The 16,312-nt window shown below is 42.2% G+C and overlaps 1 protein-coding gene across 2 annotated transcripts in view; it reads left to right on the top strand.

Annotated features, from left to right (window-relative positions):
- Positions 1 to 217: 217 nt before the first annotated feature.
- fam81b (family with sequence similarity 81 member B) overlaps positions 218 to 16,312 on the top strand; it is a 36,545-nt gene continuing 20,450 nt past the window's right edge. Inside the window, exons 1-3 of one of the 2 annotated variants that reach the window (XM_059969301.1) lie at positions 218 to 346; positions 2,416 to 2,483; positions 5,620 to 5,869. In XM_059969301.1, the coding sequence (XP_059825284.1) occupies positions 2,443 to 2,483; positions 5,620 to 5,869 (291 nt within the window). In that variant the 5' untranslated portion in view covers positions 218 to 346; positions 2,416 to 2,442. Of the gene's footprint in view, positions 347 to 2,383; positions 2,484 to 5,619; positions 5,870 to 16,312 lie in introns of both variants that reach the window. The other variant, XM_059969302.1, reaches the window with a different exon arrangement.

Here is a 16,312-nt window from a genome sequence, read left to right as displayed (position 1 = left end):
TTTGAAATAATTACGTATACTTTTTCCAAAAAAAAAGGCGCGGGGACGCTGAAATAGCTTAAATAAGCAATGTCAGGATAAAAATTTGTGAAATATTTACTTTATTGTTTGTTTAATCCTACCGGTGTTGCAAACACATGATTTTCTTCTCCCTTTGTGCTGGCCATCCTGCGGTAACTTGGAAACCGCAGTAAACAAACCCGTATTCAGAACCACACTTCCGTGCAATTGATCCGGTTTACAAACGGGACACAGGGCTGCTTGCCACTTTCTTTTATCGACCAAGGAAGACACTGGGTGGACCCGAGCTCCTGAACACAAGGACGTTATCTCGGCCTAAACACTCGTGAGTTTTACACATAACCGTACCTTGTGCTCTTCGCAATTTTCCGACGAAAAAGCAATGTATCTGCCTGTTCGAAGTTGTTTGCAACCGAATCCTGTGCATTGTCCACATCCTTGTCTCCTTGTCCATAACACCATAAGACCATTAGACATACCAGCAGAACATGGCCAATTGGCCCATCGAGTCTACTCCACCATTTCACATGGCTGATCAATTTCACTCTCAACCCCATTCTCCTGCTTTCTCCCTGTAACCTTTCACCCCCAGACTAATCAAGAACCTATCAACCTCAACCCTTAAATGTACCCAAAGACTTGGCCTTCACAGCTGGCTGTGACAACAAATTCACCACCTTCTGGCTAAAGAATTTCCTCCTCGTCTTCATTCTAAATCAATGCCCCTCTATTCTAATACTGTGCCCTCTGGTCCTGGATTCCCTCACAATAGGAAACATCCACATCTACTCGACTGAGGTCTTTCAATATTAGATAGGTTTCAATGACAGCCCTCCCATTTTTCTAAATTCCAGCAAGTACAGGCCCAGTGCCATCAAACACTTCTCATATGACAAGCCTTTAGTTCCTAGAATCATTTTCATGAACCCCTTTAGACCCTCTCCAACTTCAGCACATCCTTTCTTAGATAAGGGGCCCAAAACTGCTCACAATACTCCAAATGAGGCCTCACCATTACCTTATAAAACCTCAGCATTACATTCTTGCTTTTATAAGACCGTAACACCATAGCACATAGGAGCAAAACTGGGCCATCTGGCCTATCAAGTCTGCTCCCCCATTCAATCATGGCTGATACTTTTTTTTCTCCTCCTCAACCCCGGTTCCTGGCCTTCTCCCTGTAACCTTTGATGCCACGTCCAACCAAGAACCTATCAAGCTCTGCCTTAAATTCATCCAACGACCTGACCTCCACATCTACATGTGACAATAAATTCCACAAATTCACCACCTTTAGCTAAAGGAATTTCTCTGCATCTCTGTTTTGAAAGGGCACCCCTCTATCCTGAGGCTGTGCCCTCTTGTCCTAGACTCTTCCACCATGGGAAACATGTCCCTCTGCATCTCAGATTCCTGGATTTTCTCCCCATTTAGAAAAAGTCCACACATTTATTTCTACTACCAAAGTGGATGACCATGCATTTTCCAACATTGTATTTCATTTGCCACTTCCTTGCCCATTCTCCTAATCCGTTTTAAGTCCTTCTGCATCCTACCTGTTTCCTCAACAGTACTTGCCCCACCACCAGTCTTCGTATCATCTGCAAACTTGGCCACAAAGCCATCTATTTCATCATCTAAATTCGGCTCAAAGGGCCAAATGGTCTACTTCTGCACCTATTGTCTATTAAATCATTTATATACAGCATAAAAAGAAGTGGTCCCAACACCGACCCCAGGGAACACCACTAGTCACTGGCAGCCAACCAGAAAAGGATCCCTTTATTCCCACTCACTGCCTCCTACCAACCAGACAGTGCTCTAACCGTGCCAGTAACTTTCTTGTTGTACCATGGGCTCTTAACTGGTAAGCAGGCTCACGAGGGGCACCTTGTCAAAGGCCCCTGAAAGTCCAAATATACAACATCCACTGCATCCCCTTTGTCTATCCTACTTGCAATCTCCTCAAAGAATTCTAACAGGCCAAAGAATTCCAAATTATATTCTAGTCCTCCTGAAAAGAATGCTAACATTGCATTTGCCTTCCTCACCATAGACTCACCTTGCAAGTTAACCTTCAGGGAATCCCGCATAAAGTCTCCCAAGTCTCCTTGCATTTCTTATTTTTGAAATTATTCTCCACTTAGAAAATAGTCTATGCTTTTATTCCTTTTACCAAAGTGCATGTCCATACACTTCCCAAACGATATTACATCTGCCACCTTTTTGCTCATTTTCCCAATCTGCCTAAATCTTTATGCATACTCTCTGCTTCCTCAAGACTACCTGTTGACATGTCAGTTTATTTTGAGAAATAGTACAATCTGATTAAGTAGGAATAATATTGTATTTTCTGTTATAGGTACTATATTTTCTTGTTCTTAATATTTGCAGTCACCTCTTGTTTTTGATCTTCAAAAAATGTCTGGAGAAAACCTGCTACCCCTTCAGATTCCAGAGAAGTAAGTTTTAGATATAATATTTTACTTTGTGGTTTTGCAAAATTGCATGAATTAAAGATGAGCTTTATTTGTCACCTGTACATCAAAACATGCAGTGAAATTTATTGTTTACATCAACAATCAACACAGTCTGAGGGTGTGCTGGTGGCAGCCCACTAGTGTCACCATGTTTCTGGTGCTACCTTAGCACATCCACAACTCACTAACTCGTCTTTTGGAATGTGGGAGGATACTGGAGCACCTAGTGGAAACCCATGTGGGTGTAGGAGAACTTACAAACTCCTTATAGCCAGTGGCAGGTGTGCTGAGCCCTTTGGGCCTGTATGGGGAGCTGGAGAACTTTGGGATTTAAGGATTTTAGAGCACCTGGAAAGGATAATTGTTGCTTGTTTTTCTCTCGAGTGACTCACTCTTTGTAATGTGGTCTCCTGGGTTTTCTGTTTCAGCTTGTTAAATTTATTTTGATTGGCTCAGGGATTCCATGGTACTCATTTTATTTAAGCGGACACCCGATTAGCACTCATTACAAGAATTGAACCCGAATGTTACAGACTGTGGTGTAAAGCATTACAGTAACCGTAGAGTTACCATGCCACCCAGGGATATAAGTGACTGACCAGCTTTTCGAATGGTTAACTATGGTAGCAGATTGTACTATTTTGGGTTTTCAGGGGCTTAGAAAAGATGATGGAAAAATACATTCCAGATCTTAATAAACATAACACCATTGATGAAGTGGTTGTAATCGGTAGTGTTGCAACAATGTTCTCAGGGATTTCTACAGTTGGTATCTTACAGCCAGGATGTTTGGTCTCTGGTTCTTTAACCAGTTGTCTTTGCCACATCTGTATCCAGTTCTTGGAGGCATTTCCTTTGCACTAATCCAAACTAATATCTAACTAGAGGAACATATAAAATACTGGAGGAGCTCAGCAGATCAAGGAGCAATTATAGAGGGAAATAAAGTCGATGTTTCAGGCTGAGACCTTTCTTCAGGACTGGAAAGGAAGGGGGGGGAAGGAGTATCACTAGAAAGTGATAGGTGAAGCTAAGTCGGTTGAAGAGATAAAGTGCTGGAGAAAAAGGAATCTGATTGGAGAGGAGAGTGGATCTTAAGAGAAAGGGAAGGAGGAGGTGACCAAGGAGGAGGTGATAGGCAGGTGAGAAGCCAGAGTGGACAAAAGAGGACGAGAGAGAGGGTGAGGATTTTTTTTATTGGAAGGAGAAATCGATATTCACACCATCAGGTTGGAGTCTACTCAGACAGAATATAAGATGTTACTCTTCCACCCTGAGGGTGGCTTCATTGTGACTCACGTGTTGGAATGGGAATGGGAATGGGAATTAAAATGTTTGACCACCAGGAAGTTCTGCTTTTGGCAGATGGAGTGGAGGTGCTTGACGAACAGTCTCCTAATTTACAATGGGTCTCAGCAATGTAGTGGAGGCTTCATTGGGACCACCAGATACAATAGATGTCCCCAGCATGTTCAAAGATGAAGTGTTACCTTGCCTGAAAGGACTATTTGGGCCCTGAATGAAGGTAAGGGAAGAGATGGAGGGGCAGGGGTAAGTGCCAGGAGGGAGACTGCTGGAGAGGAACAAATGGACAGGGGAATCACTTAGGGAACAATCCCAGTAGAAAGTGGAGAGTGGGGGAGGGAGGGGAAAGGTACAGATGAGTCTGGTGATAGGATCCCTTTGGCGATGGCAGAAATTGCAGAGAATGATGTGTTGGATGTGGAGGTTCATGGGGTGGTAGATAAGGACAAGAGGAACTCTATTCTTGTTAAGGTGGCAGGATGATGGCATGAGTACAGATGTTCAGGAAATGGAGGAGATGTAGGTGAGGGCAGCATCAATGGTGGAGGAAGGGAAACCCTGTTGTATAAAAGACAGCATCTCTGATGTTCTGAAAAGGAAAGCCATGTCTTTGGAACACATGTGACACAAAAAAAAAGGAACTGAGTAAATTGCATTTTTATAGGAGATCAAGTGAGAAGAGGTATTATCAAGATAGCCATGGGAATCAGTAGATTTATAAAAGATGTTGGTAGAGAGTTTGTCTCCAGAGATGGAGATAGAGAGATTGAGAAAGGGAGAGGAGAGAGGTGTCAGAAATAGACCAAGTAAATTTGAGGGCAGGGTGGAAGTTGGAGGCAAAGTTGAAGAAATTGATGAGCTCAGCGTGGGTGCAGGAAGCAGCACCAATGCAGTCGTCAGTGTAGTGGAGGAGGAGTTGGGGAGCATTACCAGGGAAGGCTTGGAACATGGACTGTTCTCTGTAGCCTACGTAGCCTGACATGTTAATATGAAGCTTCCTCTTGGAAAAGAATTAAAAATTCAGAATCTGTTTATAGATAAGGGCAAGAATGATATGAGTATTTTTTTCTGTCAGAGGATCATGAGCCTATTCATCTTAAAAGAATAACTGAGGTAGGATCTTTGTAGACAGGAGTCTAGAGGTAAGTTACAGTCTAATCAATTAAGATTTTACTTAATGCCAGACCAGGCTTGAGTAGTCAAGTCTTGTTGTCTTTTTATATTTTCTTATGCAAGTCAGAATCAGAACCAGAATCAGGTTTAATACCATTGACATAAGTCATGAAATTTGTTGTTTTGTGACAGCAGTACATTACAATGCATAAAACATTATAAATTACAATAAGTAAGATATATATAAATGAACTATAGCATAAAGTGAGGTAGTGTTCATGGGTTCATTGTTCAATCAGAAATCAGATGGCAGAGGGGAAGAGCTCTTCCTGAATCATTAAGTGTGTGTCTTCAGGCTTCTGTACCTCCTCCTTCATGACAGCAATGAGAAGAAGGCATGTCCTGAGTGATGGGTTTCCTCAATGATGGAAGCTGCCTTTTGGAGGCATCACCTTTAGAAGGTGTCCTGGATGCTTGTGAGGTGAGTGCCCATGATGGAGCTGGATGAGTTTACAACTTTCTGCAGCTTTTTCCAATCCTGGGCACTGGCCCCTCCATACCAGGTGGTGATGCAATCTGTCAGGATGCCTTCCACAATAAATCAGTAGAAATTTGTGTCTTTGGTGACATATCAAATTTCCTCGTATTATACATATACAGTAGTTGCAAAATAAAATGAATTTTGCTGTTCCTTATGCAGGGAGCACTCCCTTCTGCAAATGCCATTAGTTTCTAGAAGCCACTTGCAAAGCATGGATGATCGCATATCTAACCAGGAAAGAACCACAGCAACACTCCTGGAGCAAGCTTTTCGGATAAAAGAGGACATCAGTACTTACCTGAGGGGAAACCATGGCAACAACACACTGGAGAGAATATCCCACCAGCTGCTGGAAAGCCACATACAAGTTATAACCAGTATCCTCAAACAACTCAGTACGGATATCGAAGTATGTAATTTATTTTGCTTAAGTCGACAGTGAATATTGTGGATTCTATGTGAGTGAGGGGATTTTTTTGCATTTATTTTTATTTAGAGATACAGCACAGGAACAGGCCTTTCCAGCCCATGTGACCAGTTAACCTACTATCCAGTCCGTCTTTGATCATAAGGTCATAGATCATAAGATATAGGAAGAAACCAGAGCACCCGAAGGAAACAGATCCGTCCTTGCGGAGAACATTCAAACTCCTTATTGGCAGCTGTGGTAATTGAATCTAGGTCACTGGCACCGTAATGGCGTACCACTAACTGCTGTGCTACTGTGTTGCCCCTTATATGACTGGCTGTTGTATGTGCCCACGGTATGGCTGCAAGCTCCACAGAAGCCCAAGAAATTTATTTAGAGATACAGTGTGGATAGACCTTTCAGCCACTCTGCAACCCCCATTTTCATTTTCATTTAAAAAATATTTTTATTAATTATTATTGAAGATTAACAAAAAAAGATAGATTAAGTCAATATGTCAGTATATAACCATATAACAATCACAGCACGGAAACAGGCCATCTTGGCACTCCTAGTCCGTGCCGAACACTTAATCTCATCTAGTCCCACCTACCCGCACTCAGCCCATAACCCTCCACTCCTTTCCTGTCCATATACCTATCCAATTTTACCTTAAATGACACAACTGAACTGGCCTCTACTACTTCTACAGGAAGCTCATTCCACACAGCTATCACTCTCTGAGTAAAGAAATACCCCCTCGTGTTTCCCTTAAACTTCTTCCCCCCAACTCTCAAATCATGTCCTCTCGTTTGAATCTCCCCTACTCTCAATGGAAACAGCCTGTTCACGTCAACTCTATCTATCCCTCTCAAAATTTTAAATACCTCGATCAAATCCCCCCTCAACCTTCTACGCTCCAATGAATAGAGACCTAACTTGTTCAACCTTTCTCTGTAACTTAAGTGCTGAAACCCAGGTAACATCCTAGTAAATCGTCTCTGCACTCTCTCTAATTTATTGATATCTTTCCTATAATTCGGTGACCAGAACTGCACACAATATTCTAAATTTGGCCTTACCAATGCCTTGTACAATTTTAACATTACATTCCAACTTCTGTACTCAATGCTTTGATTTATAAAGGCCAGCATTCCAAAAGCCTTCTTCACCACCCTATCTACATGAGACTCCACCTTCAGGGAACTATGCACTGTTATTCCTAGATCTCTCTGTTCCTCTGCATTCCTCAATGCCCTACCATTTACTCTGTATGTTCTATTTGGATTATTCCTGCCAAAATGTAGAACCTCACACTTCTCAGCATTAAACTCCATCTGCCAACGTTCAGCCCATTCTTCTAACCGGCATAAACCTCCCTGCAAGCTTTGAAAACCCACCTCATTATCCACAACATCTCCTACCTTAGTATCATCGGCATACTTACTGATCCAATTTACCACCCCATCATCCAGATCATTTATGTATATTACAAACAACATTGGGTCCAAAACAGATCCCTGAGGCACCCCACTAGTCACTGGCCTCCATTCCGATAAACAATTATCCACCACTACTCTCTGGCATCTCCCATCTAGCCACTGTTGAATCCATTTTATTACTCCAGCATTAATACCTAACGACTGAACCTTCTTAACTAACCTTCCATTTGGAACTTTGTCAAAGGCTTTGCTGAAGTCCATATAGACTATATCCACTGCCTTACCCTCGTCAACATTCCTCGTAACTTTTTCAAAAAATTCAATAATGTTTGTCAAACATGACCTTCCACGCACAAATCCATGCTGGCTACTCCTAATCTGATCCTGTCTATCCAGATAATTATTAATACTATCTCTAAGAATACTTTCCATTAATTTACCCACCACTGATGTCAAACTGACAGGTCTATAATTGCTAGGCTTACTTCTAGAACCCTTTTTAAACAATGGAACCACATGAGCAATACGCCAATCCTCCGGCACAATCCCAGTTTCTAATGACATCTTAAAGATCTCCGTCAGAGCTCCTGCTATTTCTACACAAACTTCCCTCAAGGTCCTGGGGAATATCCTGTCAGGACCCGGAGATTTATCCACTTTTAAATTTCTTAAAAGCGCCAGTACTTCCACCTCCTTAATCGTCATAGGTTCCATGACTTCCTTACTTGTTTCCCACACCTTACACAATTCAATATCCTTCTCCTTAGTGAATACCGAAGAGAAGAGAAATTGTTCAAAATTAGGAAATTAGTTAAATTAGCAAATAACTGATTGACAAAGCTAAGCAATATATCAATAATAATAAGAGAAAATAAGTGTTAAGAATATTTTTTTGAAAGAAAAAGAAGGGAAAAAAGAACCCCTACTAACTAAAAGAATCCCTACTAACTGAAAAAAAAACAAACAAAAATACCCATTGGGAGCACAACCCGGAGCAAGACATCATACAAGCTTCCACAGAAAAAAAATCAATCCGCCAGCTCAAATCCACTTAAAAAAAATCAGAAGGAAACCACATTAATTAACTCAAATCAGATGATAGTAGCAGGCGAATGAATCCCACCTTTTCTCAAAATCAAATCGAGGATCAAAAGTTCGACTTTTGATTTTCTCCAAACTAAGACATAACATCACCTGAGAGACCCATTGTATCAAAGGAGGAGCAGAAACATTTTCCATTTCAACAAAATAGCCCTTCTGGCCAATAATGTAACTAATGCAATTACATGTTGGCTTGATAGAGAAATACCACGAATATATTGAGGGACTATACCAAATAAAACTGTCAATTTATTAGGTTGTAAATTAATTTTTAAAACTTTAGAAATTGTAGAGAAAATAGACTTCCAAAAATGTTTCAATACAGAACACGACCAAAACATATGTGTCAATGCGGCTGTCTCGGTTTTACATCTGTCACACTGACTATCAACATTAGAAAACATTTTAGACAGTCTCTCCTTTGTCAAATAGTAACGATGTACAATTTTAAATTGAAATAGAGAGTGATTGGCACAGATCGAAGAAGAGTTAACCAACTTCAAAATCCGCAACCAATCTTCTGTTATCAGGGTCATGTTAAGCTCTCTCTCCCAATTTTGCTTAATCTTAAGTGATGGGTAATTGTGCCGTTGTAACAATAAATTACAAATTTTCCCAATAAAACCCTTCACTAAAGGATTCATTTTTAAAATAATATCCAACAGGTCAGAATCTTGTATATATGGAAAACTACTTAAGTATTTTATAAGAAGCGTTTGACCTGAAGTTATCGCAGGAAATGCGAATATGAGAGAGAGAGAGTATTTAGTTACTAATTTCTCAAAAGACATCAATCAGCCATCCTGGAACAGATCCATGAAGGAATAAACCCTTTTATTCCTCCAAAAAAGAAAGGTAGGATCACTTAATGAAGGTTTAAATAAATAATTTTGATAAATTAAACTAAAAAGTTTTAAATTTTTTAAGATTAAAAATGTTACAAAACTGGAACCAAATTCATAATGACTGCTTAATTACAGGACATAAATTTAAATTAGTAATTTTGGTCAGTTGTACAGGTAAAGAAGCTCCTCATAATGAGGTTAAATGAAACTGTTTCACAGCATTCAATTCCAAATCAGCCCAAGGCGGTAGTTCATCTCGATCAGCCCAATATAACCAAGAACACATATAACAATTGGTGCAGGAGTAGGCCATTCAGCCCTTCTAGCTAGCACCACCATTCACTGTGATCATGGCTGATCATACACAATCAGTACCCTGTTCCTGCCCTCTCCCCATATCCCTTGACCCCACTATCTATAAGAGCTCTATCTAAACTCTCTCTTGAATGCATCCAGAGACTTGGCCTCCACTGCCTTCTGGGGCAGAGCATTCCACATATCCACCACTCTCTGGGTGAAAAAGTTTTTCCGCATCTTTGTTCCAAATGGCCTACCCCTTATTCTTAAACTGTGGCCTCTAGTTCTGGAGTCACCTATCAGCGGGAACATGCTTCCTGCCTCCAGCGTGTCCAATCCCTTAATAATCTTATATGTTTCAATCAGATCCCCTCTCATCCTTCTAAATTCCAGTGTATACAAGCCCAGTCACTCCAATCTTTCAACATATGACAGTCCCACCATTACGGGAATTAAACTTCTGAACCTATGCTGCACTCCCTCAATAGCAGGAATGTCTTTCCTCACATTTGGAGACCAAAACTGCACACAATACTCCAGGTGGGGTCTCACCAGGGCCCTGTACAGCTGCAGAAGGACCTATTTACTCCTATACTCAATTCCTCTTGTTATAAAGGCCAGCATGCCATTAGCTTTCTTCACTGCCTGCTGTACCTGCATGCTTGCTTTCATTGACTGATGTACAAGAATACCTAGATCTCATTGTACTTCCCCTTTTCCTAACTTGACTCCATTTAGATAGTAATCTGCCTTCCTGTTCTTGCCACCAAAGTGGATACCCTCACAATAACGTATATTGACAGCCCAATAATATTCTTAAATTAGGCAAAGCAAGACCTCCATCTTTTTTAAATTTTTGTAAGTGTTATTTACCAATTCTTGGTCTTTTATTATTCCAAACAAAAGATGAAATAATAGAGTCAACCGGATCGAAAAACTTCTTAGTTAAAAAATAGGGATATTTTGAAATACATATAAAAATTTTGGTAAAATCATCATTTTAACTGCATGAATTCGACCGACTAACGAAAGTGTAAGTGGATTCCATCTACAAAATAATTGCTTCATAAAATCCACTAAAGGAACCAAATTAGCTTCATAAAGGACTTTATGATTTTTAGTGATAATAATACCTAAATATTTAAATGAGTCTAACTCTAAAAGGAATGTCATCATATATAGAAGCAAATCATTTAGGAAAAATAATTCACTTTTATGACAGTTCAGTTTATATCCCAAAAACTTTCCAAAATCATTTAATAACTTCAATAAACTAGGAATGGATTCTTCAGGATATGAAATATAAACTAAGAGATCGTCAGCATAAAGAGAAATATTATGAACAGTGCCATTTATGAAAATTCCATGAATATCTTTAGCTTCACGAAGTGCAATAGCCAAGGGTTACTGCAGCCCCCATTTTAACCCCAGCCTAATCACAGAAACATAGGAAACCTACAGCACAATACAGGCCCTTCAGCCCACAATGCTGAGCCAAACATGTACTTACTTAGAAATTACCTAGGGTTACCTATTGCCCTCTATTTTTCTAAGCTATTTTTCTAACCTATCCAGGAGTCTCTTAAAAGACCATATCGTATCCGTCTCCACCACCATCACCGGCAGCTCATTCCACCCTCTCACCACTCTCTGTGTAAAAACCTTAGCCCTGACATCTCCTCTTTACCTACTTCAAAACACCTTAATACTATATTCTGTCATAAATTTGACCTACCAAAATGAACCACCTCACACTTACCTGGGTTGAAATCCATCTGCCTAGTTTTGCATCAGATTGTTGTCTCACTGTAATCTTTGACTGCCCTCCACACTATCCTTGGTGTCATCAGCACATTTGCTAACCCTTCCCTCTACTTTCTCATCCAGGACATATATAAAGATCACGAAGAGAAGGGGTCCCAGAACAGACCCCAAGGCACACCACTGGACATCAACCTCCATGCAGAATATGACCTATCTACAACCACTCTTTGCCTTCTGTGGGCAAGCAAATTCTGGATCCATAAAGCAAGGTCCCCATGGATCCCATGCCTCCTTACTTTCTCAATAAGCCTTACATGGGGTACTTTATCAAATGCCTTGCTGAAATCCATATACACTACATCTACTGCTCTTCCTTCATCAATATGTTTAGTCACATCCTTAAAAAATTCAATCAGGCTCATAAGGCACGACCTGCCCTTGACAAAGCCATGCTGACTATTCCTAATCATATTATACCTCTCCAAATGTTCATAATCCCTGCCTCTCAGGATCTTCTCCGTCAACTTACCAACCACTGAAGTAAGACTCACTGGTCTGTAATTTCCTGGGCTATCTCTACTCCCTTTCTTGAATAAGGGAACAACATCTGCAACCCTCCAAAACCTCTCCTGTCCCCATTGATGATTTAAAGATCATTGCCAGAGGCTCAGCAATCTCTTCCCTCACCTCCCACAGTAGCCTGGGGTACATCTCATCTGGTCCTGGAGACATCCAACTTGGTGCTTTTCAAAAGCTCCAGCATATCCTCTTTCTTAATGTCTAGATGATCAAGCTTTTCAATCCGCTGTATATCATCCCTACAATCACCAAGGTCCTTTTCCATAGTGAATACTGAAGCAAAGTATTCATTAAGTAATTCTGCTCTATCCTTCAATTCCAGACACACTTTCCCACTGTCACATTTGATTGGTCCTATTCTCTTATGTCTTATCCTCTTGGTCTTCACATACCTGTAGAATGCCCTGGGGTTTTCCTTAATCCTGCTCACAAAGGCCTTCTCATGGTCCCTTCTGGCTCTCATAATTTCATTCTTAAACTCCTTCCTGGTAGTCTTATAATCTTCTAGATCTCTATCATTACCTAGTTTTTGAACATTTCATAAGCTTTTCTTTATTTTTGACTAGATTTTCAACAGCCTTTGTGCACCATGGCTCCTGTATCCTAGCATCCTTTCCCCATCTCATTGGAACGTACCCATGCAGAACACCACACAAATATCCCCTGAACATTTGCCAAATAAATGGAGGGTTACCTCAAGCGGAGCGGCCTGTGGAAAGCGGCCAGTGAGTGAGTGGGCCAGTAAAGGAGTGGAGATTTGACTTGAGAGATTCTGGCAGTTTTGGCAGTTGGACTGTGCGATCAAGTCAATCAAGATTTGAATAGCTCAGCAGAGAGCCGTTAATTAGACAATCAAGATTTGAATAGCTCAGACTCAGCAGAAAGCAGCTCATTGGGCAATTGAGGTCAGGTGACCAAGCAGTTTGAAAAGCTCAAAAAAAAGGGTTACCTCAAGCAGAGTGGCCTGTGGAAAGCAGACTGTGAGTGAGTGGGCCAGTGAAGGAGTGGAGATTTGAGGCTTTAGCTCGAGAGGCTTCGACGAGAAGAGGCAGAGGACGAGCTTGTTCCCATTTAGTCTTGACAATGCCTCCTGAGACGGTGATGTGCCTCCCCTGTGATATGTGGCAGTCTTGAGGGAACTCCCCTCTCCCACAGAGTCACATCTGCTGGAAGTGCTTGCGGCTGGGCGATCTGGAAGACGGTGTGAGGAAACTGGAGCAGCAGCTGGATGACCTTTGACTCCTTAGGGAGAATGAGGCAGTCATAGATGAGAGCTACAGGGAGGTAGTCACACCTAGGCTGCTGGAAGCAGGTCGATGGTTGACAGTCTGAGGGGGTAAATCAAAGGTGAGTGGACAGGTAGTGCAGAGCACTCCTGTAGCCATTCCCTGAGTAAGTTTACCGCCCTGGATGCTGTTGGTGAGGACGACTGACCAGGTGTGAGCCACGGTGGCAGGGCCTCTAGTGGTGACCCTGTGGTGCAGAAGGATGGGACAGAGAAGAGGAGAGCTGTCGTCATTGGAGACTCTATAGTCAGGGGAGCAGACAGGAGATTTTGTGGACGTGAGAAGGACACCCGCATGGTTTGTTGCCTCTCGGGTGCCAGGGTCTGGGATGTCTCTGACCGAGTGCATGACATCCTGGTATGAGAGGGAAAACAACGAGAAGTCATGATACATGTTGGGACCAACGACATAGGCAGGAAGAAGGATGAGGTCCTGAAGTGTGAGTTTTGGGAACTAGGCAGAAGGCTGCAGAACAGGACCTCAAGGGTGGCGTTCTCAGGGTTGCTGCCAGTACTACATGATAACAATGGTAAGAATTGGAGGAGATGGCAGTTGAATGCGTGGCTGAGGAGTTGGTGCAAGGTGCAGGGTTTTAGTTTTTTGGACCATTGAGATCTCTTCTGGGGAAGGTGGGACCTGTACAGATTGGAAGGGTTCCACCTGAACTCGAGGGGGAGCAATATCCTTGCTGGTAGGTTTGCTAGCATGGTTCGGGAGGGTTTAAACTAATTTGCAAGGGGGATGGGACCCAGAGCGATAGAGCAGTGAAAGAAGTGCATGGAGTAAAGCCAGATCTAACATATAGAGAGGCTTTAAGGAAAGAACAGCAGAATAAAGGGTATAAAGGTAGTAAGGTAGAAGGTCTAAAGTGTGTGTACTTCAATGCAAGAAGCATCAGGAACAAAGGTGATGAACTGAGAGCTTGGATACATATATGGAATTATGATGTAGTGGCCATTATGGAGACTTGGCTGGCACCAGGGCAGGAATGGATTCTCAATATTCCTGAATTTCAGTGCTTTAAAAGGATAGAGGGGGGAAAAGGGGAGGAGGGGTGGCATTACTGGTCAGGGATACTACTACAGCTACAGAAAGGGTGGGTAATGTAGCAGGATCCTCTTTTGAGTCAGTATGGGTGGAAGTCAGGAACAGGAAGGGAACAGTTACTCTACTGGGGGTATTCTATAGGCCCCCTGGTAGTAGCAGAGATACCGAGGATCAGATTGGGAGGCAGATTTTGGAAAGGTGCAAAAATAACAGGGTTGTTGTCATGGGTGACTTTAACTTCCCTAATATTGATTGGCACTTGATTAGTTCCAAGGGTTTAGATGGGGCAGAGTTTGTTAAGTGTATCCAGGATGGATTCCTGTCACAGTATGTTGACAGGCTGACTAGGGGTAATGCCATACTAGATCTAGTATTAGGTAACGAACTGGGTCAGGTCACAGATCTGTCAGTGGGTGAGCATCTGGGGGACAGTGATCACCGCTCCCTGACCTTTAGCATTATCATGGAAAAGGATAGAATCAGAGAGGATAGGAATATTTTTAATTGGGGAAGGGCAAATTATGAGGCTATAAGGCTAGAACTTGCGGGTGAGAATTGGGATGATGTTTTTGCAGGGAAATGGATTATGGACATGTGGTCGATGTTTAAGGATCTCTTGCAGGATGTCAGTGATAAATTTGTCCTGGTGAGGAAGATAAAGTATGGTAAGGTGAAGGAACCATGAGTGACAAGTGAAGTGGAAAATCTAGTCAGGTGGAAGAGGACAGCATACATGAGGTTTGGGAAGCAAGGATCAGATGGGTCTATTGAGGAATATAGGATAGAAGGAAGGGGCTGAGAAGAGCAAGAAGGGGGCATGAGAAGACCTTGGTGAGTAGGGTAAAGGAAATTCCCAAGACATTCTTCAATTATGTGAAGAACAAAAGGATGACTGATTAGAGATAAAAGTGGGAAGATCTGCCTGGAGTCTGTGGAAGTGAGCAATGTCCTCAGTGAATACTTCTCTTCGGTATTCACCACTGAGAGGGAACTTGATGACGGTGGGGACAATATGAGTGAGGTTGATGTTCTGGAGCAAGTTGATATTAAGGGAGAGGAGGTGTTGAAGTTGTTAAAATACATTAGGACGGATAAGTCCCCATGGCCTGATGGAATATTCCCCAGGTTGCTCCACGAGGCAAGCGAAGAGATTGCTGAACCTCTGGCTAGGATCTTTATGTTCTCGTTGTCCATGGGAATGGTACCGGAGGATTGGAGGGAGGTGAATGTTGTCCCCTTGTTCAAAAAAGGTATTAGGGATAATCCAGGTAATTATAGACCAGTGAGCCTTACGTCTGTGGTGGGAAAGTTGTTAGAAAAGATTCTTCGAGATAGGATCTATAGGCATTTAGAGAATCATCGTCTGATCAGGGACAGTCAGCATGTCTTTGTGAAGAGCAGATTGTGCCTAACAAGCCTGATAGAGTTCTTTGAGGAGGTGACCAGGCATATAGATGAGGGTAGTGCAGTGGATGTGATCTAGATGGGTTTTAGTAAGGCATTTGACAAGGTTCCACACGGTAGGCTTATTCAGAAAGTCAGAAGGCATGGGATCCAGGGAAGTTTGGCAAGGAGGATTCAGAATTGGCTTGCCTCCAGAAGGCAGAGGTCATGGTAGAGGGAGTACATTCAGATTGGAGGGTTGTGACTAGTGGTGTCCCACAAGGATCTGTTCTGGGACCTCTACTTTTCATGATTTTTATTAACGACCTGGATGTGAGGGTAGAAGGGTGGGTTGGCAAGTTTGCAGATGACACAAAGGTTGGTGGTATTGTCGATAGTGTAGAGGATTGTTGAAGATTTCAGAGAGACATTGATAGGATGCAGAAGTGGGCTGAGAAGCGGCAGATGGAGTTCAACCCGGAGAAGTGTGAGGTGGTACACTTTGGAAGGACAAATTCCAAGGAAGAGTATAAAGTAAATGGCAGGATACTTGGTAGTGTAGAGGAGCAGAGGGATCTGGGGGTACATGTCCACGGATCCCTGAAAGTTGCCTCACAGGTAGATAGGGTAGTTAAGAAAGCTTATGGGGTGTTAGCTTTCATAAGTCGAGGGATAGAGTTTAAGAGACGCAATGTCATG

The sequence above is a fragment of the Hypanus sabinus genome, chromosome 5 (genome assembly GCF_030144855.1).
Source record: "Hypanus sabinus isolate sHypSab1 chromosome 5, sHypSab1.hap1, whole genome shotgun sequence".
Taxonomy (NCBI): domain Eukaryota; kingdom Metazoa; phylum Chordata; class Chondrichthyes; order Myliobatiformes; family Dasyatidae; genus Hypanus; species Hypanus sabinus.
Note: the sequence above shows the minus strand (reverse complement) of the source record. Positions and strands in the feature narration are given on the sequence as shown.